Here is a 24,662-nt window from a genome sequence, read left to right on the forward strand (position 1 = left end):
TGACCGGTACTTGCACGAGTACTAGCCTTAGTCCTGATCAAAGCAAAGAACAAAACATAACACATAAGACTACAAACGTTATCAATCGATCCGTGTAAACAACATGGCAGATTGCTTACACATGAACCGCTACTGTAATGTATTCAGCCGAAAATTGACAAAACAGAATAGATTTGGGTTTTCCTGCTTCCGTCGTTAACGTTAACTACCCGAGTGGATGATCCTTACCGTACAGAATTTCGCAAAGTACGAACGTAGCAGGCAGCATTTGAGTCAACATAACACAGAATGAAAGCAGCTGAAGATTCGCCATCAGGAATGGTTTGTTTGTGGTCACCATGGCTGCCTAGTTACACGTGAGATGAGCCAATTTTTTGCTTGATCAATTCCACTTTATGCGTGCGCTCGTGTATCAGTTTGTGAGACTACATAGGTAAACATGTGCTAAACTGATCGAATCTATGATCTCCTGTGTGCTGATCAAGAAAATCTCTTGTAGATCATTTCTCCCAGGTGAATTCTATTGTACCGAACAGCATGACCTTCCTTCTGCTTCACACACTAGTTGTGCGGTCACAAAAACAAAACATTGACGAACTAAAACTATCGTTAATTAGCCCCGCGAGCGACGATGAACGTGAATTCGACCTTAACGCTCAGAACCTCAACCGTTAACTACTGGGGAGCGAGTGGAGCATCCACGATCGTCATCGATTGGAGCGGATTTCGGTGAGAATGAGTGACATTCTCAGCACGAAAAACTGAGAGCCGATGTGAATCAGTAGATCGGAGAGATATCGATCGTCAAACCGCAAACTGCACTAGAACTGGTTTTTGAAAAGGGATGTCCGCTTAGTTTATGATAATTCTACTGTCAGTTGATTGCTGCGTCGAACGTTTGCCTCAGTTCAGTCGTGGTAAGCGCCGGCTTACTACGTAGAACCCTGAGAGAGAGAGAAGAAACACAAATGCACAGTTCTGAATATTTTCCAGATTACACTATTAAATTGTATTTTTTTGAATAAGTTTTAAATTTAAAAGACATCGGTAAGCGGGATAGCAGGAGAGCCGATTTTAAATCGTTAGTAGTTCACGTCGTCCTTCTGACCAGTACAAGTGTGTGCGACCTCCAGAGCAAATTGTGTTTACTGTCATTCGTTGAGAAGATAACACTCGTGAATCCACCTTCAATTCTTATATAAAAATTTGAATCAAAATGCATCTGAAAAACAAATAAAATAACGGATATTGACTGGATTATGCATGACTCCGAGATAACGAATCAAATAATTCGTCTGTCATCTCGCGCCTTCCACTTGGATAAACCCCTTCTTTGTTTGCTCAGAATTATTTCTGCTGAAAAATGCATTAAATCCCAATAAAGGTATTACGGATGAATGGCCCAGGAGTTCACTGAACTTACCTGCTGCCTCTCCTTGGCCAAACAGACGACTTTACACACGCCACCATCCTGCTTGACAGCAAGTTTTTCGTCTTACTCACAAACCTGATCGACAACGCCAGACATAACCTAGCTCGGTACTTCCTAGCATTCACATTCGGCATCGGCAGCTTGTGTTTCCATATAATAGTTCATTACAACAGAAGATTACCTCGGATAAAAAATTACCACTTGTCTTGTCCTTCACCGTGAAACTTGGCACTGAAAGGTAATTGCATAGCATGTAGGACATTTAATAAGAGGGACGATTTTCGGTTTAACGGAGAGCTCCTAACAACAGCAACAGGCTAATACGTTTGAGAATGGAGAATTGAGTGAATCGTTGATGCATGACATCAGTTAATCTCTCCAGTTTATTGTGAAGGGACTGAGTAATTTGAAAAGTATTATAGATTAGGTACCAAGTCAGCTGTCAAACTCCGCAGATCCAAGACGGCTTTGCATGGAGTGTTGTTTTAGGTAGGAAACAGGAAAAAACATTTGGGGAGAGTGAGTGCCGAACATTCTCTCGGCAGCCAATAAGTTGTCAATCAACGCACAACCATTCAATACTGCACTGGAACTGGTTTGACGAAACCCTTCCTCGCGATCACTGACTTAGCGAAGTGATAAAAAAATTATAATGTAAAAATTATTAGCATATAATCATTAGTTTTATTACTCGGTTAGCGATGCGCTGTTTGGCCAAACGATCGGCTCAATCCAATCGAGATAGGCGGCCACTCGGATGTAAACGCTGGCCGTCGCTCCACATCCCAGCCCGAACGATATGATCCCCACTAGGTAGTACCGTTCCTCCTCAGTGTTCGTATAATGCAACGGTCCACCAGAGTCACCCTGGCAGGAGTCACGACGCAAGCCTCCAACCTGTGCACCGATAGCGCAGTACTGTTCTGCAGTTATACCCTCTGGAAACTTAGCAAGCAACGTGCCAACCTCTGCGCGGTACGCCTTATCGCACTGATCCAAAGGTTCCGTCGTTAGATTAACCTTAAGCAGTTGATCCGATCTCGTGTCCGCTAAAAAGTTAGGAAATCTGGATCACAACCATCGAACATTCAGTAATCTTACCTTCTGTCAAACCCCAGCCGGATGCGACCAACGTTTGCGTCGAAGGCAAATCCTCTGTATTAGTATGCAAACATGCTCGGTTCACGTTGTCCTCGTACTCGAATGGAGTGACCACCTCGATTAGTGCGATATCGTGATACTTATATTTTGGCGTGTATTTCGGATGTGGGTAAAAGTTCTAAAGTTTAAAAGAATATTAACAATCCACGACTGTCTATCCGGTCACACATACCTTCAGCTCAGAGTCTCGTATGAGATCTGGCTCATCCGAATGGTCCAGTTTTAGGGTTCCCATTCGTGCCACCACTGGACGCCGATTGGAACGGATGCAGTGGGCGGCTGTAAGGAGGAATCGAGCGGAAATCAAAGTTGCACCACAACCCCATTCATAACGTTGGCCAGCTGCGGTCGAGTTGTACCCCAACGCAGCAATAAACGGAGCGTCCCCCTCCTGTGCGTCCTCACCACCGATGATGTGCTGCGCCAGCTTGGTTGTTCCCTTGAAGTGTTGACAGGCTTGCGTTGCCTTCCGATCGGACCCACGGGTGCCCAAACTGGGTGATCACGAGAGGTGAGATAATGGCGTTTTAAACGAAGTTCGGGTGGCTCCGATAGGAATGAAACATTGCATCTGTATTTGACTTAAGCTTGTAGTACACTCTTTGACCGAGCGTCAAATATTTGTCACTTTTTGACAGATAAAAATTTGGTCAAAGATAATTATTTGTCACTCTCCAATTTAAACATGGGGCAAACACGGGCAAACAACAACCATGATGTCAAATAAATTTAACCATTATTTCAGAAGGTCAAATATTTGACCATTAGACAAAGAGTGTACTACAGGCTTTAGAAAGTTGAGTATTTTTCACGGGTGGAGACATCTTTAGGCTCGAGAGTAATTTTCTAAAAGAGCGTATATACTCTGTCATACACCTTATTTTTAGCTCGGAGCCTTTGGGTGCATAAAAAAATAAAAATATGTACTAGGGTGAGAAAAACTGATCGATTTTCCAGAACCAAGTTTTTTTGGTTCCTTTCGGGGTCCCATACAACCCCAAACTTACCTGAAGTCGATTGGTTTTGTCTCCGCTTGGCGCATTGCATTTCAAATTTGTATAAAAATTCATATGGGAAAACCCACTTTTTGCATTTACCTTTCTAGAGAGCTCAATAATGCTCTAATAATGCACTATATTATGTAGTTATGTAGTACAGTATAGTATTTTATATGCCTAACAACTTTGCAGAAGACACTGAAGAGCTAAAATGTCCCTTAAAAGAGCCATAGCTGTTCAAAGTTGAGTATGTCGATTTAAATTAGTTTTCTGCCAACATTACCAATGCAATGTACCGGCGTCAGTGGGATTCCCATCAGAAGTAACCGGTCGTAACGAGTTTTTACACTAAGCTGGACCAAGCAAACAAATTTAGGTCAATATTCTAGGCGTAAATAAAATCTACAACGTGTTTCAGAGGTAACATCTGATGGAAATCTGACTGACGCCGCGGTACACTGGCAGTGTTGGCAGAAAAAAATGATTTGCAACATAAATTTCGACATACTCAACTTTGAACAGCTCTAGTATTTTTTTGGCACACCCTAGCCCTTTAAAGTCTTCGGCCAAGTTGTGAGGCATCAAAAAACCTACCATGTGAAGTCATGAAACCTATGGTTTGAGCCATTTTAAGCTCTTTAGGATGAAAAATGCAAATAAATGGTTTTTCCAATCAAATCTCCATATAAATTTAAAATGCAATGCGCCAAGCGGAGACAAAACCAATTGACTTTCAATAAATTCAGGATTGTTTGGGGCCCCAAATAGAACAAAAAAAAACTTGGTTCTGGCTTTCTGCTATCAAGTTTCGTTTTTTCCATATAACGATTCCCCACCCTAATATGTACATAGAAAAAGTACATTTTTTTAAACTTCCTTAAGAGGACCTCCCTGAAGAAAAACTGTGCATTTTCTTGATATAAGTTAGAATTTACAATTTTTACCCGTGATTCTGATGCAAATTAGCTGGATAAGATGGTTTCCAATGAATGTTACCTGGAAATCTTTCGAGGTTTCGCATAAATTAAAATTATCTGGCCGGCGGTGGTCCACTAAAGAATGTGGTCCATTCAAGGCAGTTTTACCCTAGTATGAAAGTTCGGTATGATTGCATATCTTATGGCTGACCAGCTTCCATCACAAATGGAGGTACTATATCCATTTATAAGCTTAATTTGAAACACAATAAAAAAGACGTTAGATTTGGTCAAACCATTTCGCTTTTAACAGTGACTCTACTAGTTTTTTATATGTAATCGTTTCCACGTTACTATTAGAGTCGTAACTAAATTCTGTGGTAACGATGATTGCTAAACGTTGTTTTGGTTAAAGACGCTGGTATCAGGGATGGACAAACGACTCACGAAAATGAATCACGGTTTGAACGCCCCCAGAACAGATTGTTCACTAGGGTGTCCCAAAAAAAAAATCGATGTTGAAAAAGTCAAGGTGCTCAGCCCTAAATTGAAAGATAATGTTATTTGTAGCATTTTTGTAGAACATTTCGACTTTCTAAATGGTCGTTTTCAGGTTGCCCAAACGTGATTTATGAAGAAATGACTTTTTCAAGCTACAAAACCACTTTTTTGCACTCTTTTCAAATCTGTTCGATTCATTAATATTTCCATATATTTTTTTATTTTTGTGGGGTTGTTTTTGAATATTTTGCATGGTTTGGTTCAGCATCGCATTCAACTATTTGACTCACAGAGCCCATTGAACATCACAAAAAAGCGAATTTCCTTATAATTTTCAGATAAAACCCTTCAAAACACATATAAAAATTTTTTTGATCAAGAACTGAAATTTTTACTGCAAAGCGGAATTCAAGACGAAAATTTACATGAAAAATCACAGGAGGGTTGTGTGCAAAGCCACGACCGCAAGTTTGAAGTAGAATACTTTTACAAAAAAGATAACCCGGCTGCTTGCGTGTCAGTCATTTTGAAATCGGATTTGTTTCGTATATACCGCTTGTTAAGCACAGTATCAATATCACACTGCTATGCATTTGCAGCAGCATCAAACCTCAGTTGCAGTTTATTGATAACCATTATTATGCTCTTCCAAATACATTTACTAGCTTTGAAAAAGGCCGATTGCTGATATTGCAATTTTCATTCAATTATTGCATAAATGCTCCATGGTAAGATTTACCCGCTGCAACTGCTAAGCTATTCGTAGTCATGCCACAGTTGTGGCCGCTCTACGCTGCCATTGGTATCCGCTGTCCCTGCATCAGCTGGCCCAGCTGCTATTGATGCTGAGTTCCGCTGCAACTAGTGCGCTATCCATTGCTACGCCACAGTTGTGGCCGCTATCCGCTATCGCTGGTATCCACTGCACTGCTACTGCTGCTGCTAAGGGATGACTGCTGTTGTCGCTGTCTAGAACTATTATGAGCAGCTTCGGCTGAAACAGGCTCTTATTTAGGCCAAATATCATATTTTCAATTGCAAGGTATATGATTCTGTCGACCGTGCTTGGGAAGCAATCATATAACGACCAATCAGCGGTCGAATTTTTCGTTTTGACAAGGCTTGACTATTTTCAATAGTACAATAGTTTGAATAATAAAATTACAATGATCTTCTTTTGGGAAGAATCTTAGAAGATTTTCCATTCTATTGCTGCAAGAACGGAGGAAATCCATCGAATACTAACCAATTTATAAGCATTTGAAATTGGACATATATTTTACTTTTTTCGGTTTTAGATTTTCATTTCACATCCCTATGTAGCCGAACTTCCTGAGAGAAGTATTCTACTTCAAAAGCATTTTGCGGTTCAAAATCGGTTGTTGATTACAACTTTTGAGCTGCCATAACATTGGGGGAATTAGGATACACGGACAACATGCACTGTGGAAGCTATTTCACATTCAGTAAATTCGACGGGTGCGACAGATTTAAATTGCTAGGAAGCAAAACAGAATGCTTGTTTGCGTTGACAAAAATTATTAACTTTCAATGACTTGTTTATTTGCCTTGAAAAAGGCATTTTGATGTTCAAAATTGGATTTCCTGATGGCAATCTTCATGCTGCCCCAACAAGGGGGGAATAATGGCAGTCTGGCGACACACGCTGAGAAGAACCGCGCTGCTCCTGAGACGTGATGACCAACCACAGGGCAAGTGATTTGTTTAATTTAAAGGCAGCCACAGGCGCGACCCGCTGCTATGGTCTGTTACTGCTGAGTGCCGATATCTGCTCCTACTGCTGTCAACGTTGTGGACGGTCCATCCAGTTCACCCTCCGACTAATGAATGTAGCTAGTTTTCCCAGAAACACTCTTTTATAGCCGAAGGGTGCTACGTAATAGGCCACGCCTTTCAGTTCAGGTTTACCATTTCCTTATGTTCTTAAGACGAATTGTTCCACAATTCGCATTTGATTTTTATATCCAGCGAATAAACACCGATGGTGCTCTCACACACGCAACGGTTTTAACCCGTATCTTATTGCGGTTTGTAACATCGAACGATTTCGTTTGCTCGCTGTTGCGTGTTGTATCATGTTGCAACTTGGCAGCTGGGAGACGACGAAATTCTGTTTATGCTGATTGATTGAATCGACTTCATATTAGCTCTGCATAGTCGAACTAACTGCTTTTGTGAATGCGTTCTAACAGGACAGCTTATTATTCAATGTCGGTTATGCTGATCGCAGCCTTTGCGCTGCCCCTACAGTGGGGGGTTTACTAAATAAAGTGAAAGTAAAAATTAGACAACTACAACAGAATTTGATTGCATCCCGCACAGAATGTCTGCTTGTGTTGATGCCAGAAAATTATTAACCTTCAATTATTTTTTCATTTGCCTTGAAAAAAGCATGTTGCGGTTCAAAGTCGGTTGCTAATTACAACCTTTGAGTTGCCCTAACATTGGGGGAATTAAGATGCACGGACAACATGCACTGTGGAAGATATTTCACATTCAGTAAATTCGACGGGTGCGACAAATTTAAATTGCTAGGATGCAACACAGAATGCTTGCTTGCGTTGACAAAAAATATTGACTTTCAATGACTTGTTTATTTGCCTTGAAAAAGGCATTTTGATGTTCAAAATTGGATTTCCTAATAGCAATCTTCATGCCCCAACACGGGGGGAATAATGGCTGTCTGGCGACACACGCTGAGAAAAACCGCGCTGCTCCTGAGACGTGGTGACCAACCACAGGGCTAGTGCTGCTGCTAAGGAAGGACGACTGCTGTTGTCGCTGTCTAGAACTATTATGAGCGGCTCAGGCTGAAACAGGCTCTTATAAAGGCCAAATAGCATGTTTTCAATTGCAAGGTATATGATTCTGTCGACCGTGCTTGGGAAGCAAGCATATAACGACCAATCAGAGGTCGAATTTTTCGTTTTGACAAAGCTTGACTATTTTCAATCGTACAATAGTGTGAATAATAAAATTACAATTATCTTGTTCTGGGAAGAATCTTAGAAGATTTTCCAATCTATTGCTGCAAGAACGGAGGAAATCCATCGAATACTAACCAATTTATAAGCATTTGAAATTGGACATATTTTTCACTTTTTTCGGTTTTAGATTTTCATTTCACATCCCTATGTAGCCGAACTTCCTGAGAGAAGTATTCTACTTCAAAAAGATCCTTGATATCTTATCGGGGGCTGAGAAATCGGCGTTTTACATGTGATGGAAAACTATGCATTTTGTCAAAAATGCCACTAAAGCTTAATATCTCCATTGCACAGTGTTTTATTCTGCCGTTTGTGGGTATAATTTCCTAAATAGTGATTCAAACATTGATTAAAGCCATGAGGTATGTTCGGAGAAGTTCCAGGATATTCAAAAATGCATCTTTTTATGTAGAAAGAAGTGTGATAAAGAGAGTCAACCCCCTTGCCGACATGGTGAAAAATTTTGAATAAACTAACTAAAAACTTTTAAATTTCTACCGAAAACTCCCCGACAAGGCATGGATCACCAGGCCGCACATTTCTCTACCTAACTCAAGTTGTTTACGTTCTCTGAGTTAAAATTTTCCCCATTCGTCTACCTACTTAGGTATAAAATTCTTGGGGTTTCGCTATTTCCTCCACAGTCCAAATAAGCACTGACGACGGCACTATGTAAGTGTTGAAATACGTATATGCAAGTGAAAAGTTAAAAGTGATAGAATTAAATAGTGAAAGTGAATAAAAAAGTAGGAGGTGGTATTCAAGACACGACCGCATGACGTTGACTACCGTATTCTTAAAAAAAAAAATATATTCCATTGAAGCAAATAGTAGAGGGAATTGCAACGCTTCTTTTACAAAACTTCTGTAACAAAATTTCGTGGCTCCAAAAGGTACCAGTTTCCGATTATTCTCGTCCAGAATTCCAGCCATTTTAGTATTTTGCAGTAGCCATTTATTACTAACAGCCACCAGCATAACGGGTGAAACCGGCACGAGATGACCGGTACTATTTTTTTAAGAATACGGTAGTCAACGTCATGCGGTCGTGTCTTGAATACCACCCTCCTACTTTTTCCGCTAGCAGCATCATTTGGTAAAACAGAAAATTCAATTTGCCGCTTCTGTAACAAAATTTAGAGGCACCAAAAGGTGCCAGTTACCGATTATAGTTTCCTGGTTAGTCCGTCCAGAATTCCAGCCATTTAAGTGTTTTGCAGTAGCCATTTACTACTAAAGCCACCAGCATTACGGGTGAAACCGGCACGAGATGACCGGTACTATATTGTATTTCCTCCTTTCAGCTGCTATCACCTAGCGTCCGCATGTCACTGGTGCGGTTTTGGAATCAGAATGATGGGGCGCCGGCCGCTGTCGTAAAATTAACACCAACAAAAAGATGCATATTTGCAAGGTTTTTTCCGCTAGCAGCAGCATTTTGTAATAAAACAGAAAATTCAATTAGCCGCTTCTGTAACAAAATTTCGAGGCACCAAAAGGGGCCAGGTGCCGAATATATCGATGTTTTTGGTCAGTCCGTTTAGAATTCTTTCAAGATAGCGTCCGTATGTAGCCGGTACGGTTTAGTAATGAAACTGATGGGGTGAAATGTTCGAACGGTACGTTTTATACCAAGGCTTCGTCAGATAAATTAAAAGAGGGATGGGCTACGCAAATTATGAAATGGAAGAGACAAATGTTTCTTGAAAGCTGCGCCGGCCGCTGTCATAATATTAACACCAACACAAACATGCATTTTTGCAAGGTTTTTTCCGCTAGCAGCATCATTTGGTAAAACAGAAAATTCAATTTGCCGCTTCTGTAACAAAATTTAGAGGCACCAAAAGGTGCCAGTTACCGATTATAGTTTCCTGGTTAGTCCGTCCAGAATTCCAGCCATTTAAGTGTTTTGCAGTAGCCATTTACTACTAAAGCCACCAGCATTACGGGTGAAACCGGCACGAGATGACCGGTACTATATTGTATTTCCTCCTTTCAGCTGCTATCACCTAGCGTCCGCATGTCACTGGTGCGGTTTTGGAATCAGAATGATGGGGCGCCGGCCGCTGTCGTAAAATTAACACCAACAAAAAGATGCATATTTGCAAGGTTTTTTCCGCTAGCAGCAGCATTTTGTAATAAAACAGAAAATTCAATTAGCCGCTTCTGTAACAAAATTTCGAGGCACCAAAAGGGGCCAGGTGCCGAATATATCGATGTTTTTGGTCAGTCCGTTTAGAATTCTTTCAAGATAGCGTCCGTATGTAGCCGGTACGGTTTAGTAATGAAACTGATGGGGTGAAATGTTCGAACGGTACGTTTTATACCAAGGCTTCGTCAGATAAATTAAAAGAGGGATGGGCTACGCAAATTATGAAATGGAAGAGACAAATGTTTCTTGAAAGCTGCGCCGGCCGCTGTCATAATATTAACACCAACACAAACATGCATTTTTGCAAGGTTTTTTCCGCTAGCAGCATCATTTGGTAAAACAGAAAATTCAATTTGCCGCTTCTGTAACAAAATTTAGAGGCACCAAAAGGTGCCAGTTACCGATTATAGTTTCCTGGTTAGTCCGTCCAGAATTCCAGCCATTTAAGTGTTTTGCAGTAGCCATTTATTACTAAAGCCACCAGCATTACGGGTGAAACCGGCACGAGATGACCGGTACTATATTGTATTTCCTCCTTTCAGCTGCTATCACCTAGCGTCCGCATGTCACTGGTGCGGTTTTGGAATCAGAATGATGGGGCGCCGGCCGCTGTCGTAAAATTAACACCAACAAAAAGATGCATATTTGCAAGGTTTTTTCCGCTAGCAGCAGCATTTTGTAATAAAACAGAAAATTCAATTAGCCGCTTCTGTAACAAAATTTCGAGGCACCAAAAGGGGCCAGGTGCCGAATATATCCATGTTTTTGGTCAGTCCGTTTAGAATTCTTTCAAGATAGCGTCCGTATGTAGCCGGTACGGTTTAGTAATGAAACTGATGGGGTGAAATGTTCGAACGGTACGTTTTATACCAAGGCTTCGTCAGATAAATTAAAAGAGGGATGGGCTACGCAAATTATGAAATGGAAGAGACAAATGTTTCTTGAAAGCTGCGCCGGCCGCTGTCACAATATTAACACCAACACAAACATGCATTTTTGCAAGGTTTTTTCCGCTAGCAGCATCATTTGGTAAAACAGAAAATTCAATTTGCCGCTTCTGTAACAAAATTTAGAGGCACCAAAAGGTGCCAGTTACCGATTATAGTTTCCTGGTTAGTCCGTCCAGAATTCCAGCCATTTAAGTGTTTTGCAGTAGCCATTTATTACTAAAGCCACCAGCATTACGGGTGAAACCGGCACGAGATGACCGGTACTATATTGTATTTCCTCCTTTCAGCTGCTATCACCTAGCGTCCGCATGTCACTGGTGCGGTTTTGGAATCAGAATGATGGGGCGCCGGCCGCTGTCGTAAAATTAACACCAACAAAAAGATGCATATTTGCAAGGTTTTTTCCGCTAGCAGCAGCATTTTGTAATAAAACAGAAAATTCAATTAGCCGCTTCTGTAACAAAATTTCGAGGCACCAAAAGGGGCCAGGTGCCGAATATATCGATGTTTTCGGTCAGTCCGTTTAGAATTCTTTCAAGATAGCGTCCGTATGTAGCCGGTACGGTTTAGTAATGAAACTGATGGGGTGAAATGTTCGAACGGTACGTTTTATACCAAGGCTTCGTCAGATAAATTAAAAGAGGGATGGGCTACGCAAATTATGAAATGGAAGAGACAAATGTTTCTTGAAAGCTGCGCCGGCCGCTGTCATAATATTAACACCAACACAAACATGCATTTTTGCAAGGTTTTTTCCGCTAGCAGCATCATTTGGTAAAACAGAAAATTCAATTTGCCGCTTCTGTAACAAAATTTAGAGGCACCAAAAGGTGCCAGTTACCGATTATAGTTTCCTGGTTAGTCCGTCCAGAATTCCAGCCATTTAAGTGTTTTGCAGTAGCCATTTACTACTAAAGCCACCAGCATTACGGGTGAAACCGGCACGAGATGACCGGTACTATATTGTATTTCCTCCTTTCAGCTGCTATCACCTAGCGTCCGCATGTCACTGGTGCGGTTTTGGAATCAGAATGATGGGGCGCCGGCCGCTGTCGTAAAATTAACACCAACAAAAAGATGCATATTTGCAAGGTTTTTTCCGCTAGCAGCAGCATTTTGTAATAAAACAGAAAATTCAATTAGCCGCTTCTGTAACAAAATTTCGAGGCACCAAAAGGGGCCAGGTGCCGAATATATCCATGTTTTTGGTCAGTCCGTTTAGAATTCTTTCAAGATAGCGTCCGTATGTAGCCGGTACGGTTTAGTAATGAAACTGATGGGGTGAAATGTTCGAACGGTACGTTTTATACCAAGGCTTCGTCAGATAAATTAAAAGAGGGATGGGCTACGCAAATTATGAAATGGAAGAGACAAATGTTTCTTGAAAGCTGCGCCGGCCGCTGTCATAATATTAACACCAACACAAACATGCATTTTTGCAAGGTTTTTTCCGCTAGCAGCATCATTTGGTAAAACAGAAAATTCAATTTGCCGCTTCTGTAACAAAATTTAGAGGCACCAAAAGGTGCCAGTTACCGATTATAGTTTCCTGGTTAGTCCGTCCAGAATTCCAGCCATTTAAGTGTTTTGCAGTAGCCATTTATTACTAAAGCCACCAGCATTACGGGTGAAACCGGCACGAGATGACCGGTACTATATTGTATTTCCTCCTTTCAGCTGCTATCACCTAGCGTCCGCATGTCACTGGTGCGGTTTTGGAATCAGAATGATGGGGCGCCGGCCGCTGTCGTAAAATTAACACCAACAAAAAGATGCATATTTGCAAGGTTTTTTCCGCTAGCAGCAGCATTTTGTAATAAAACAGAAAATTCAATTAGCCGCTTCTGTAACAAAATTTCGAGGCACCAAAAGGGGCCAGGTGCCGAATATATCCATGTTTTTGGTCAGTCCGTTTAGAATTCTTTCAAGATAGCGTCCGTATGTAGCCGGTACGGTTTAGTAATGAAACTGATGGGGTGAAATGTTCGAACGGTACGTTTTATACCAAGGCTTCGTCAGATAAATTAAAAGAGGGATGGGCTACGCAAATTATGAAATGGAAGAGACAAATGTTTCTTGAAAGCTGCGCCGGCCGCTGTCATAATATTAACACCAACACAAACATGCATTTTTGCAAGGTTTTTTCCGCTAGCAGCATCATTTGGTAAAACAGAAAATTCAATTTGCCGCTTCTGTAACAAAATTTAGAGGCACCAAAAGGTGCCAGTTACCGATTATAGTTTCCTGGTTAGTCCGTCCAGAATTCCAGCCATTTAAGTGTTTTGCAGTAGCCATTTATTACTAAAGCCACCAGCATTACGGGTGAAACCGGCACGAGATGACCGGTACTATATTGTATTTCCTCCTTTCAGCTGCTATCACCTAGCGTCCGCATGTCACTGGTGCGGTTTTGGAATCAGAATGATGGGGCGCCGGCCGCTGTCGTAAAATTAACGCCAACAAAAAGATGCATATTTGCAAGGTTTTTTCCGCTAGCAGCAGCATAAACATCGGAAACAGAAAGTGACAACAACAATAACAACAAAGTCAGATCGATTGTATCCGTTAGTGTCGACTGTGCTTGGGAAGAGAGGTAGTGATTGGCTGCGCGGTATGATTTAGACAATCGATATTAATTACCAATTTTTCAATAGTGTATCTCAAACAATAGTTTGTTTTTGTTACATAAATTTAACCGTAAAAGAATTTCTGATCGATTGATGCCAAAACCTCGAAAACCTGATTATAGATGACTGCAAAATAAGCGCTCAAAACCTGACCACTTTTCTCTGGTTTTCCCTGGTTGAATTACTAGATTTTTAAATTCAGGGGCCTAACTTCGATATAGACGTTAGTCAACGTCAAAAAAGTGAAAGCGTAAAACCAACGTAACGAGTTTATACACTCAGTTAGATAAAACAAACAAATTCAGGTCAATATTCTAGGCGTAGGTAGAATCTACAACGTGTTTCAGAGGTTACTTCTGATAGAAATCTGACTAACGCCGGTACACTGGCAGTGTTGGCAGAAAAAAATTTTTGCAACATAAATTTCGACATACTCAACTTTAAACAGCTCCAGTAATTTTTTGGGATTCCCTAGCTCTTTGATGTCTTCGGCCAAGTTGTCACGCTGTATACATGCACGCGCTATATAGCTAGCCACGCACGCTAGCGACACACGCTATAGATATTCACACACCTTATATATGTGTGTATCATTCAGTTCTGGCTGTATTCACCCAACGATATCTGAAATGGAATACCGCTGGTGGGGTCCAACTCAGATCGAAGGGGAGCCGAACTGAAAAGGGTAGGAACTGCAGCTAACCACTACCGCCGCCGCTGTTGCCCGCTGCTGCTTCACGCTGCCATGGCCCATTTCCATCGCTACTACTGTCTGCCACTGCTACCCGCTGCTAGTAAACTGAACTTGCTTGAGGAGAACCAGCTTTTTATATAGCCCAATGAGTGCATTCCCGGCTTACTAGGTACTCCATTATGTCGCCCTTTATAGTGAAAGACAGCAAGCGACCAATCAAAGGTCGACATTTACGTTTTGACAAGGTTCAACAATTTTCAATACTACAGTAGCTCGAACAGTCAGATTACAATTTCTGCATTTGGCCGGGTGCTTAGATGATTATCGATTGCTGCAAAAATGACGAAAATTGGTTGGAAACTGACTGAGTTCAAAATGTTTGAAATTTGACAATTTTCGTGACGCTCTCGATGTTTTCGGTTTTCGAAATTGGATCCCTGTATTTAAGTTGGATCCCTGTATATGTTGCCATAAGACGTATTCTACGTCAAAACGCGCTGTCTTGTAACAAAGGGGCAGCGATGCCAGATTGGAAGACATGTCTTCAAATCGAAGACATCTACCCTGCGGTGAAAACATTCTTGTTTGTGAAGACGAATGGAAGACATTGAGTCTTATGTGAAGACATTTGAAAACAGGTGACTATGACCCGAATTTTGCATTTGCCGGTAATTTTTGCAGCCTTCGGTCGGTTTTAACAAGCCATCTTGAGTTGGAAGACATGTGAAGACATTTTCTCTAGGAACGTGAAGACATTTGAAAAAATGACCTGGTATTCCTGCAAAGATGAGAGTCCTACAGAGCGGGGGGTGTTCCAATCGACATCAAAATTGGGATTTATCCAATGTGACACTAGAATTCTCTCAACTTTAAGCAGAATATGTGATGTTCGTGTCCATGTGGCATGAACACTTCGTATGGAATAGCCATTAACCATTTTTGTTATAAACACAATTAATTGCATGAAGTTTTCTTGGTAAAACAAAGGCAAATACCGCACTACTTGAAAATATTCGCGTTCACCGATAAACTGCAATTTTGTTCTCGGTTTCTTGATGTCATTAAAACTTCTACTCATAATTCTGTTTCTTTTTGTGAATTTTTCGTAAATTCGTGGGATGAAACTTAACAGAATTCGGCGTCGTTTCAGCCATAAAAAACTCAATAGTGCAATGTTTTGAGTTGAGAGTGTTGTCAGATGATATGCATACATGACATAAGTTTTATTTTTTTATAATGAAACGTAACATCTCTTTGAGTTTTAAGAATCTGGCAGAACGAGCTAACATAAAAAATGGTTGAGCCTCTCGAAATATTTCGAACAGAAATCGAGCTCGTGATTGGTTTAAAATTAGAAGTTTGGTATTGAAGAAACAAGAACGAACATTAAATGGTGGTCGTTGAGAAAATTTTCAACTCTTTTTCTTATCAAAGCACATGAAAGAATTTTCTAGCGATATTGGTTGTCGATCGGCAGCATTGTAATAGCAGTGTTGATCATTGGCGAAATCGAATATGATTCTAATCGCATCTCTGTGCCAACCCGGCAGTGGGAATGAGGCACTCTGTCAATACAGCGAAAAGCTGTTTTTATCCTGAAATTAGACCACCGGCAGAATTTGATTGCAACGATACGTAGTTAGTGAATTACTCCATTGCTCATGGAAAATGACAAATGAATTAGAAAACGGGCGTATTTCCTTAATTCAAACCTTTCGAACATAAATTTGAATAATCTCGAACACGAAAATTTTCGAGAAACTTGATCGCTATGAGCTTTATGATTTCAGATGACCACTAGAATCATATTGCACCAGACTGAATTCGTTAATTGTTGGAAAGAGATGAGTTTTGAAACATGCTTCAAAACATAACCTTCAAGAAATTTTCGGGCATTTTGCACCGTACCATTTTCACAGCTTTAGATAAAGTGTAAGCTAGAATGTAGAAGACCTTTTGAAAAAATACTCTTGAGCCTAGGAAACTCTCTGTCAGTGGGGAAAAATATTGAATACGTGTACAAAGTTTCATTCAAATCAAAAAAGCTCAATTCAAAATTTTACCAATATATAAAAGAATTGAGCAGGGTTACCCTTTGTCTCCTCCCCCACTGTCCTGCAATTGGCTTAGCGACTGCTCCTTTGGACAGCAAACGATCTCAGCTTTACCCTTGAAGCCACACCTCCTCGTGGTACTGTACGGAACCAACTTCTTGCGAATAACGTTCGATACAAACCAATCACATTTGATGTCGACCGTGCAGATCCCCGCCGAACCGTTTTGCAGCTGACAATCATCGTTCTCTGCAAGTCGAAGGTAGCATTACGTTAGGACGATGATCTCTGTGAGATCGACCGGCGCTCAGGAGTGATCGAAAGAGAGAGATTCACTTACAAACGCGAGAACGCTTAGTGCATCTGTCTTTCAGTGTATTAGTTTGTTTACGTCATTTCGGATCTGTCGTCTGAATTGGACGGAACCACTTACCGTATAATTGGTCTCCACTGATGACGGTGAAACTGAGTGAGAACGTAACTAATCCGCAGATGATGGTAAACGCGACGAAGCTCTGATGGTGCAGCATTCTGGTTCTGCGGCCTTCTCTCGGGTCGATCGTTTCACGCACGACAAGACAAGGCTGCTGAAGTGCTGATGACAGACGCTCGCTCCGATACTCCGACTTTAGACTAGTTCAATCACGCGTTTTTAGCGTTCGGTCTGATAACAAAATAATGTCGCCAAGATCAATACAGCTTTCACGATCGTCGCCCCGTAATGTTACCTTCCGTCGTCGATCGGTCGCGACCAGTTTCATAAAACCAGAACCGCAGGCCAGTTTTGCATCACTCTACACACCACCATATGAAAACAAATAAACATTGGAACCGGTTTCGGCGTGTCACTGCCACACATCTAAAACATCAGCTAAATGTAGCGGAAAAATCGAAGATTCACCCAATAGCAGACTAATTAACACAACAATCGCACGCACGACAATCAAAGGTTCCGGATCACTAGCAGGTAGGCTGCACTCTAAGTCACTTTACTATACTGTGTTATCAACTCAACCCACCCTCTAATTGCGATCGATGATCACACAATTTGCGCCATAGCTCGCGGAGGGACGAAGCAGTCTGCTCTGCTCTATTATACGATAGGAACTGGGAGAGCGATCGCTCTCCAACTGTTCTTAACTTCACGCGATCACTGGCTGACGGATCTACACCACTACTGAGATAGCAATCATCTGGAGCTGATACCACCCACAACTGCGGTGTTGCGAGTTTGATTTGTAAACTTTGTACCTGTCAGTGGGAAGTTTATCTGAGACAGGATCACATTCTGGATGTGGGACTACGCAGATTGCTATTCATTTGTTTCTCATCCATTAACACAAAATTTATCATTTAACTCACAAGAGGAAAACTTAGTCAAATGATCTATTCAACTCAAGTAGGTATTTGATATAAGGAAAAAATCGACAGTTTCATTAGAAATCTGTATATATAATGGACAGCGTAGAAAACTGAAAAGACTTATAAAAAATCACGTTCGCTAGATTTGCAATTTTATTCACTCTGACCTATTGACAGCTCAAAACACTGCGCTAGCTTCGAGCAGATTAACACTATCATCAAAACTGTCCGCCTGGGTGCGGACGCAGATATCGATCCGCCGGTAGCCCCCACCGGTTAAATCCTCGTGGGTGTCCCGCACCTGTAGCTTAATGTTCCGCCGGAAGTGCACGTTAAGCTCCGGAATGCAGACCGCTTTGCCGTAAGGGATGTTCAGCTTCGCGTCCATACCGACCGTCACGTACGGAGCCCGATTGTCGAGGAAATCCTGCAAGGAGTACAACTTTTTCAACCGGGCGTCGCTGTAGTCCCGCTTGTTGTCACTGTCGAACATCGGCCGGTATGCCGACAGCATCACCTTCTCGTGCGTTTCGTTGCCCGTACATTCGAGCTCCTGAGGATCGTAAGTAACTGAAGCAGATAATGTTGTAGTTGATCTAATTATAATACTTTCTCATTGAGTAATTAGAAACTCACAGTTATACTTTTTGCCGTCAATTTCCAGCTCAAATCCGTACAGGAAACAGAACAGTAGGCTGATCGCTTTGGCACGCGTCATTATGTTGCGTTAGTGACGGTCGAACTCGGACTAAATTTTATTGCAGTGGTGTGATGAACATTGCCACCTGAGCACGATTGGCCGACGAACTGCCACAGTCAGCACAAAAAGTTGCCTCGGTGCAAATTGGTGAGTACCATTCTACTGTCGATACTATTAACCCTTAAATGCGCAATGTTGTTTTGAAACAACATTGCGAATAACGTTTCAAATCAGTTTTTTTTTAAGAAATAAAATTCGTATAAACAGCCATCAAGGTTTTAATAAAGAAATCAAAGCCTAGATAACTGCTCCAATCTATTATATTTGTAGAAAAAATTAAAATACATTTATTTTGAAACATTATTCCCAATATTTTCTGAAACAACGCTGCGCATTTAAGGGTTAAGACTGCAAAACATACAGCAAACGATATCTTAATTGGGTTGTTTAGCTATTCATGGATTTACGATTTTTATATATCATCTGAAAGAGTGTAATTTTCTGAGCAAAACGTGATTTATTAAAACTCTATATCATTATCCTTCTTTTTTTAAATGAAGAATAAAAATTTGCTCTTGATAGCTACAATGACAGTTGGTATATGGGCGAACTGTCATTGTAGCGATTCGAGCAGTTTTAAATCATGATTTAAAAAGCGAAGGACAACTATAGAATTTTTGTTTTTAAATCACGTTTTACTTAGAAAATTCAGATCTCTCAGATGATATAAAAAGCTGATATAGCTAAACAACCCAATTCCTGCCGCAGGCATGCTTTTATTACAATTCATGGATTCATAAATTTGTTGCCTGTGTACAACCGTTGTTATGCAGAAAAACGCATTCTGGCAAATGCAATGCCGCGCGCAAGAGTTTCCTATTGGGAATGGTTCTAACTAAAGGCCCAACCAAATACACACGATGGCGATCACGTCTTCTATTTTGTATGGAGAAGGTGTCTGCGCCGTTAAAAACGCACGAGTTTCTTTTCATTCTGAGTATATTTGATCAAAGCTGTGCCAAATCTCATCAGATTTTCTGGACACACATTTTCCGTTAGGGGGATTTTTCTGTTTTGTGATGGTAGCGACAAATTATGTGTTTTGAATGCAAGGCCGGATCAAGGGGTGAGGGTGCCCGGGAGCCAAGTGATATCTCAAGGCCACTTTCAGTTGTCAAAATTTTAATTAAGGAAAATGTCATACAAAAATAAAAGTCAAGTAAGGTTATAGAACCATTGTGCTAGTTTGTCTAAGTTTAAAGTTTTTTTGAAGTGTCACGAAATTTGTTGTAGGAGGTAAACTTTTGTGGGGGCCCCCAAAGAGTGGGGTTTGTAACATTTTAGCAGCCATGGTAATGTTTTTACTTTTTTCTAATTCTTTCTTCAATATTTTCTTTTGGATAGGACTGGCCGTTTTGATTTTTTTTGACGTGGGACTACGTCTTAGTTTACTATACTGGGATGCATTCTATAAAATTGGAAATGGAACTGGCAAATGTTGCGTCAGATTTCAAACGTTAATAACAGTATAACCACATGATGGATAACAATAAGCAATATGTTGTTGGATAGATAAAATGTATAACAATGTTGTATTATGCTAGTTATCACTCTAATTTTATTGCTAAGCGCTAAAATTGATAAAAGGTTTCAATAACAAATTTACGCGAATAATGAACCAATTACATGCGAGCATTCCTAGCACAGACGACGTGAATGGACACCATCCGTTCCTTGTGATATTCTCTGTATCAATATCGAAATAAAAATTGACAGAGTCTCCCCGTCCCAATAGGTCAATTTGTTTTTGCTCCCATGAGCTTAGACTAATATGATGTCTCGAAGGTAAAAGTTTTCTGAAAAGTTTGAAACAATCCCCATTCTTGAACAATTTCTAAACCTGCTTTCAGAACCTAATAAAAACTGATGTCTTGAAAGAAACATGCCGGTAAAAGCAACAGTACCATAATAAACGTATATTAGCTGTCTTCGTTATACAGCGAATGTAGTTGTAGGCAAATGAAACAATTGTCAAGCAAAAAACAAACATGTAATTGTGGATTGCTACGATTTTTTTGCTGGAACTTGCTAATAGTTTTATTTAAAATATCTTCTTATGTTTGCCAATTAAGGAACCTTTGTAAGGGCTTCCATATTATATTGAAAGTAAGATCCATATTATAGATTTGATTTAATCAGAGTTAAATAAGACAAAACCATTCATTATGATAACGTAAGTGTTATTGGATTTGGTTTTTGAGGATTGAGAGTTAATTCTGACTTTGACGCATTACGAGAAATTCTTGGTGCTTCTTCAACAAGCACAATAAGCTCGTGCCTTGTCAAATACATGTTGTTTGCACAAAAAAATACTACAGGCATAATATCGTCAGATATAAACGATATTCTTTCGAGTGTTGTTGAATATATTTCAAAAATTGATTTCCAGGGGAGGCTGAAAATAAAAATACGTACAGTCGCTGAGCAAACACATTGATTCTGTCTGCGGACTCTGTATATTTTGTAACAAAAAATCCCCTAATTACAGTGTTTAGTCCCACGTCACCATTTCATACAACCCTAGGGCTGTATACCTTGTAGTTTTGCTTTTTTAATTATTCACAGACAAGGCTTGTTGTAGTTCCTGTCATTCTTACAGTTTTTTTTTTGAATTTATTGACTATTTTATTTGTTTAGAATTTTTGGAATCTCTGACATTTTTTACGTTTATTTTCTTTCGGATTGTTTTCTTTCGGATTGTGCCGTTGTGAAATTTATTTTTGCTATTTTCAAAATTATTCACAGGTAAGGCTTGTCATTACTGTCATTTTTACAGTTTTTTCTAACCCGTTGACTATTTTATTTGTTTAGAATTTTTGGAACCCCTGACATTTGTTACGTTTGTGACATTTTTATAATTTGAAATTTTTTTATACATTATCATTATTTTGGACATTTTTGATATATATCTTGGCACATTTTGTAATAGCATTTTTCGATTTTTTCCCTAGTTCTATCAATGTAGTTTTGATAATTATGTCATTTTTAAAATTTTCGACATTTTGAACCTTTTATAACAATAGTAGACGTAGGTGCTGCCAAGCAGGCCTTGAGAAGTTGACAAGTGCTCGTGAAGCAGATTTTCAGTCATTCCCAAGCAATGCGTTCATTTATGTTTATCTGAGTTCGTCTTGGCCTTCTAAGGCTTGGTCCTATGCTGACAGGGAAAGGGAAGCTGTTCTTCTAGGAGAGCAGCTGGCTTGAGCGTGTGTTCTTTATGCTAGGGGCGGCTCAAACAGCGTCGGCTGAATTATGAAATGCGGTGTCTCACCAGCTACACCCAAGACGACAGCCCTGTCGCGAGACTAGGCATCCACAGCCCTAGTAAGGCAGCATGCCGGAAAACTAACATACTACGAACTAAGAACGACGATTGGAAGCTCGGTAGATGGAACTGTAGATCGCAGAACGCCTCGGGCGACCAGATTCTACTAGATTAGCTAGAACTCCGCCACTTCAAGATCGTTGCGCTCCAGAACCTCTAAAAAAAGGAGAGTAGGTACGGAGGATTTGTGGCCGCAGGGCACAGTACTACCAGAGCGGCTAACAAACTAATAACCCTCGGTGTCAGCTTTATAGTGCTGGGCGAGATGCAGAGTCGTGTGATTAAGTGGCGACGATCAGCGACAGGTTGAGTTTGTTGAGAATAAAAGGTGGTTCTACAAGTACACTTTCCTCAATGTGCACTGCCCTCACGAAGGAAGACCCGACGTAGAGATGTTCTACGCACAGCTGGAGAAGCTCTATACGATAGCTGCTCGCGTAGAGACATCGAACTGTCATCAGAGACATGCTAAACCGGTAATCAGCCCGCACAGCCTGCACACCGTTTCAGACGACAACGGCCAGCAATGCGTCAACTTCGCAGCTTCCCGAAGACTGGCAGTCCAAAGTACCTTTTTTCCGAAAGGACATCCACAAAATCACCTAGATATCACGTGACCAGCGTACAGCAGACCAAATTGACCATGTTCTCACTGACGACTGGTTCTTCTCAGACATTTGAAACGTACGCATCAATCGCGGGGTGGATATTGGCTCAAATCATTACCTAGTTGCGGTATCTTTGCGCTCGGAACTGTCGAGCGTATACCACGCGTGACATCGCCAAACCCCGCGGCTCAACATCAAGCTGCTGCGAGTCTTCCAAGATGCAGAGGAATACGCGCAGAAAGGCCGGGCGCATCGCCTCTCGAGCACGGCGTGTGCAGCATCGGGGAGACCGCAGTGGCGACACTAGGAGTGGAAGCACCGAATGGCAGAAACGACTGCTAGGACAGGGAATAGTGAATGAGACGAACCGGACCCGGGCGATACACTTGGGCAAGTCAATGAGAGAGAACAAGGCCAATTACAAACGGGTATGGAACGACATGACTATGATTCTCAGACGGGAGCTGGAGCAGTTGGAGCAGTTGTACCGTGCCTGTGATATGCGGAAATTCTATAAGATCGTTGACCAGTCTGGATGAGGCTGCCGAAAAATGACGTGCAATGGGAACCTTCTCTCGGATGCCAGCGAGGTAGTCGACAGGAGGAAGGAATACTTCGATAGACACCTGAATGGAGCTACAGTAAGCAGAAGCGGATCAGGAATTGACCTAGAAGCACCAGCAACAGATGACCGTGTATGCTAGATGGGATTTGGGAGGATGAAAAACTGCCAGCGCTTCTACGAGAAGGGTGACAAGCGAATGACTTCGACATCATAACACGTAACTTGACGACGGTGTAGGAAACTTACGGTCGACTAAAAGCCGAAACCAGACGAATCGGACTCCGAATAAATGCGTCATGCTAGCGAGAGGCTCCAAGGAGCACATCAGCCTTTTAACTCAAGTCTTCGTAGATGGCGATGAGCTTGAGGTGGTCAACGATTTCGAGTATTTGGCGTCACTGGTGACCGCCGATAACACCAGCAAAGAGATCCAGAGACGCATCCAGGCTGGAAATCATTCCTTTTTCTCGCTTTGGAAGACACTTCGATCGAGTCGAGTGCGACGACCCACGAAGTTGACGCTGTACAAAACCCTGATAAGACCGGTGGTCCTCTACGGAATCGGAACAGCAACAACTATCTACGGTGGAGTACAGACTGACGCCAGAGAATGACGACGGCGCATGAACCATGAGATGCACGCGCTGCTTGAAGAGAAACCCATTGTACACCTGGCGAAAGTCTATAGGCTGCGGCGGGCCGGTCACGTCGTCAGGATGCCGGACGACAACCCTGTGAAATCGCTTCTCTTCAGCAACCCTGCCAGCATCAGAATTAGGGGGCGCAGCGAGCACGATGGTTCGACCACATGGTGATGGAACACCTGGGGAACAGGCGAAGCACAGCCTAAAACCGAGCAACATGGCAATAACTTCTTGATAAAGCACGAGCCACCACGGCCCTCGTATGTTTGGTAATGTAAAGTAAGCTGTAATGTGGAAGGCTTTAGAAGAAACCGTTGCAAAGAAATCCGTTTTAAGACAAGAAGGGAGAGACTTTGTTAGCTCAACTATTCTTAACCTTAGCTGACAGCTATAAGTGACGGAATTCTAAAATCTGAAGGAGAAAAATTTAAGACAGGGAATGGTCAATCGGTCGGGCAAAAGGGCTGTCGTTCCAATAAACCGTAAGAAAATTCGGTGAGAAAGCAGTCGTGTACATGGTAAATGGTGACCAGGAGAAGTATGAGGCTCCACGTAGACTCGGAATACTGTGACCATTCCGTGAAGGATGCAAATGATTTGCGGCTGAAGTAGCAAAGCTTCAATGCTGTCAACGTACCTCCTGAACCGTTGCCATGTGGTGGCTTTGGATAGAAGCATACTCCTGCAGTTAAGTGGATGATGAGGAATTAGACCTTAACAAGAAACGGATTTTCGGATGTAAGGTTTTGGTATGGATCCCGAATTAGCAGAGGAAGAAATAAACCCTAAGAGCCTGGAGATGGTTACGATTGTCTATGTTCTGAATGGAATCGGACTTCGGGAGCAAGTGGTGATCCGTAATCTCGGCAGTGATAGCTCGGCAATATTTTATGAACCGAGATTC

General features: G+C 41.5%; 2 protein-coding genes across 3 annotated transcripts; both read right to left on the bottom strand.

Annotated features, from left to right (window-relative positions):
* Positions 1-341: 341 nt before the first annotated feature.
* Positions 342-17,609, bottom strand: LOC129721317 (serine protease persephone-like). 2 transcript variants are annotated; one of them, XM_055673759.1, is made up of 7 exons: positions 17,223-17,609; positions 16,928-17,158; positions 16,533-16,743; positions 2,766-3,087; positions 2,534-2,711; positions 2,124-2,481; positions 342-2,054 (listed from the first exon to the last, which is right to left on the bottom strand). In XM_055673759.1, exons 2-7 carry the CDS (start codon positions 17,022-17,024, stop codon positions 1,868-1,870), a joined length of 1,353 nt encoding a protein of 450 aa, XP_055529734.1. In that variant the 5' UTR covers positions 17,025-17,158; positions 17,223-17,609; the 3' UTR covers positions 342-1,867. The 2 variants fall into 2 exon arrangements, with proteins under 2 accessions (XP_055529734.1, XP_055529742.1); XM_055673767.1 differs by having other exon boundaries at positions 1,944-2,058; positions 16,928-17,609.
* Positions 17,610-17,987: 378 nt separating this feature from the next.
* LOC129721331 (uncharacterized) lies at positions 17,988-18,664 on the bottom strand. The gene is made up of 2 exons (XM_055673780.1): positions 18,493-18,664; positions 17,988-18,426 (listed from the first exon to the last, which is right to left on the bottom strand). The coding sequence occupies exons 1-2, from the start codon at positions 18,572-18,574 to the stop codon at positions 18,035-18,037; spliced, it is 474 nt and encodes a 157-aa protein (XP_055529755.1). The 5' UTR covers positions 18,575-18,664; the 3' UTR covers positions 17,988-18,034.
* Between the last annotated feature and the right edge of the window lie 5,998 nt (positions 18,665-24,662).

The sequence above is a fragment of the Wyeomyia smithii genome, chromosome 1, assembly GCF_029784165.1.
Source record: "Wyeomyia smithii strain HCP4-BCI-WySm-NY-G18 chromosome 1, ASM2978416v1, whole genome shotgun sequence".
Taxonomy (NCBI): Eukaryota; Metazoa; Arthropoda; class Insecta; order Diptera; family Culicidae; genus Wyeomyia; species Wyeomyia smithii.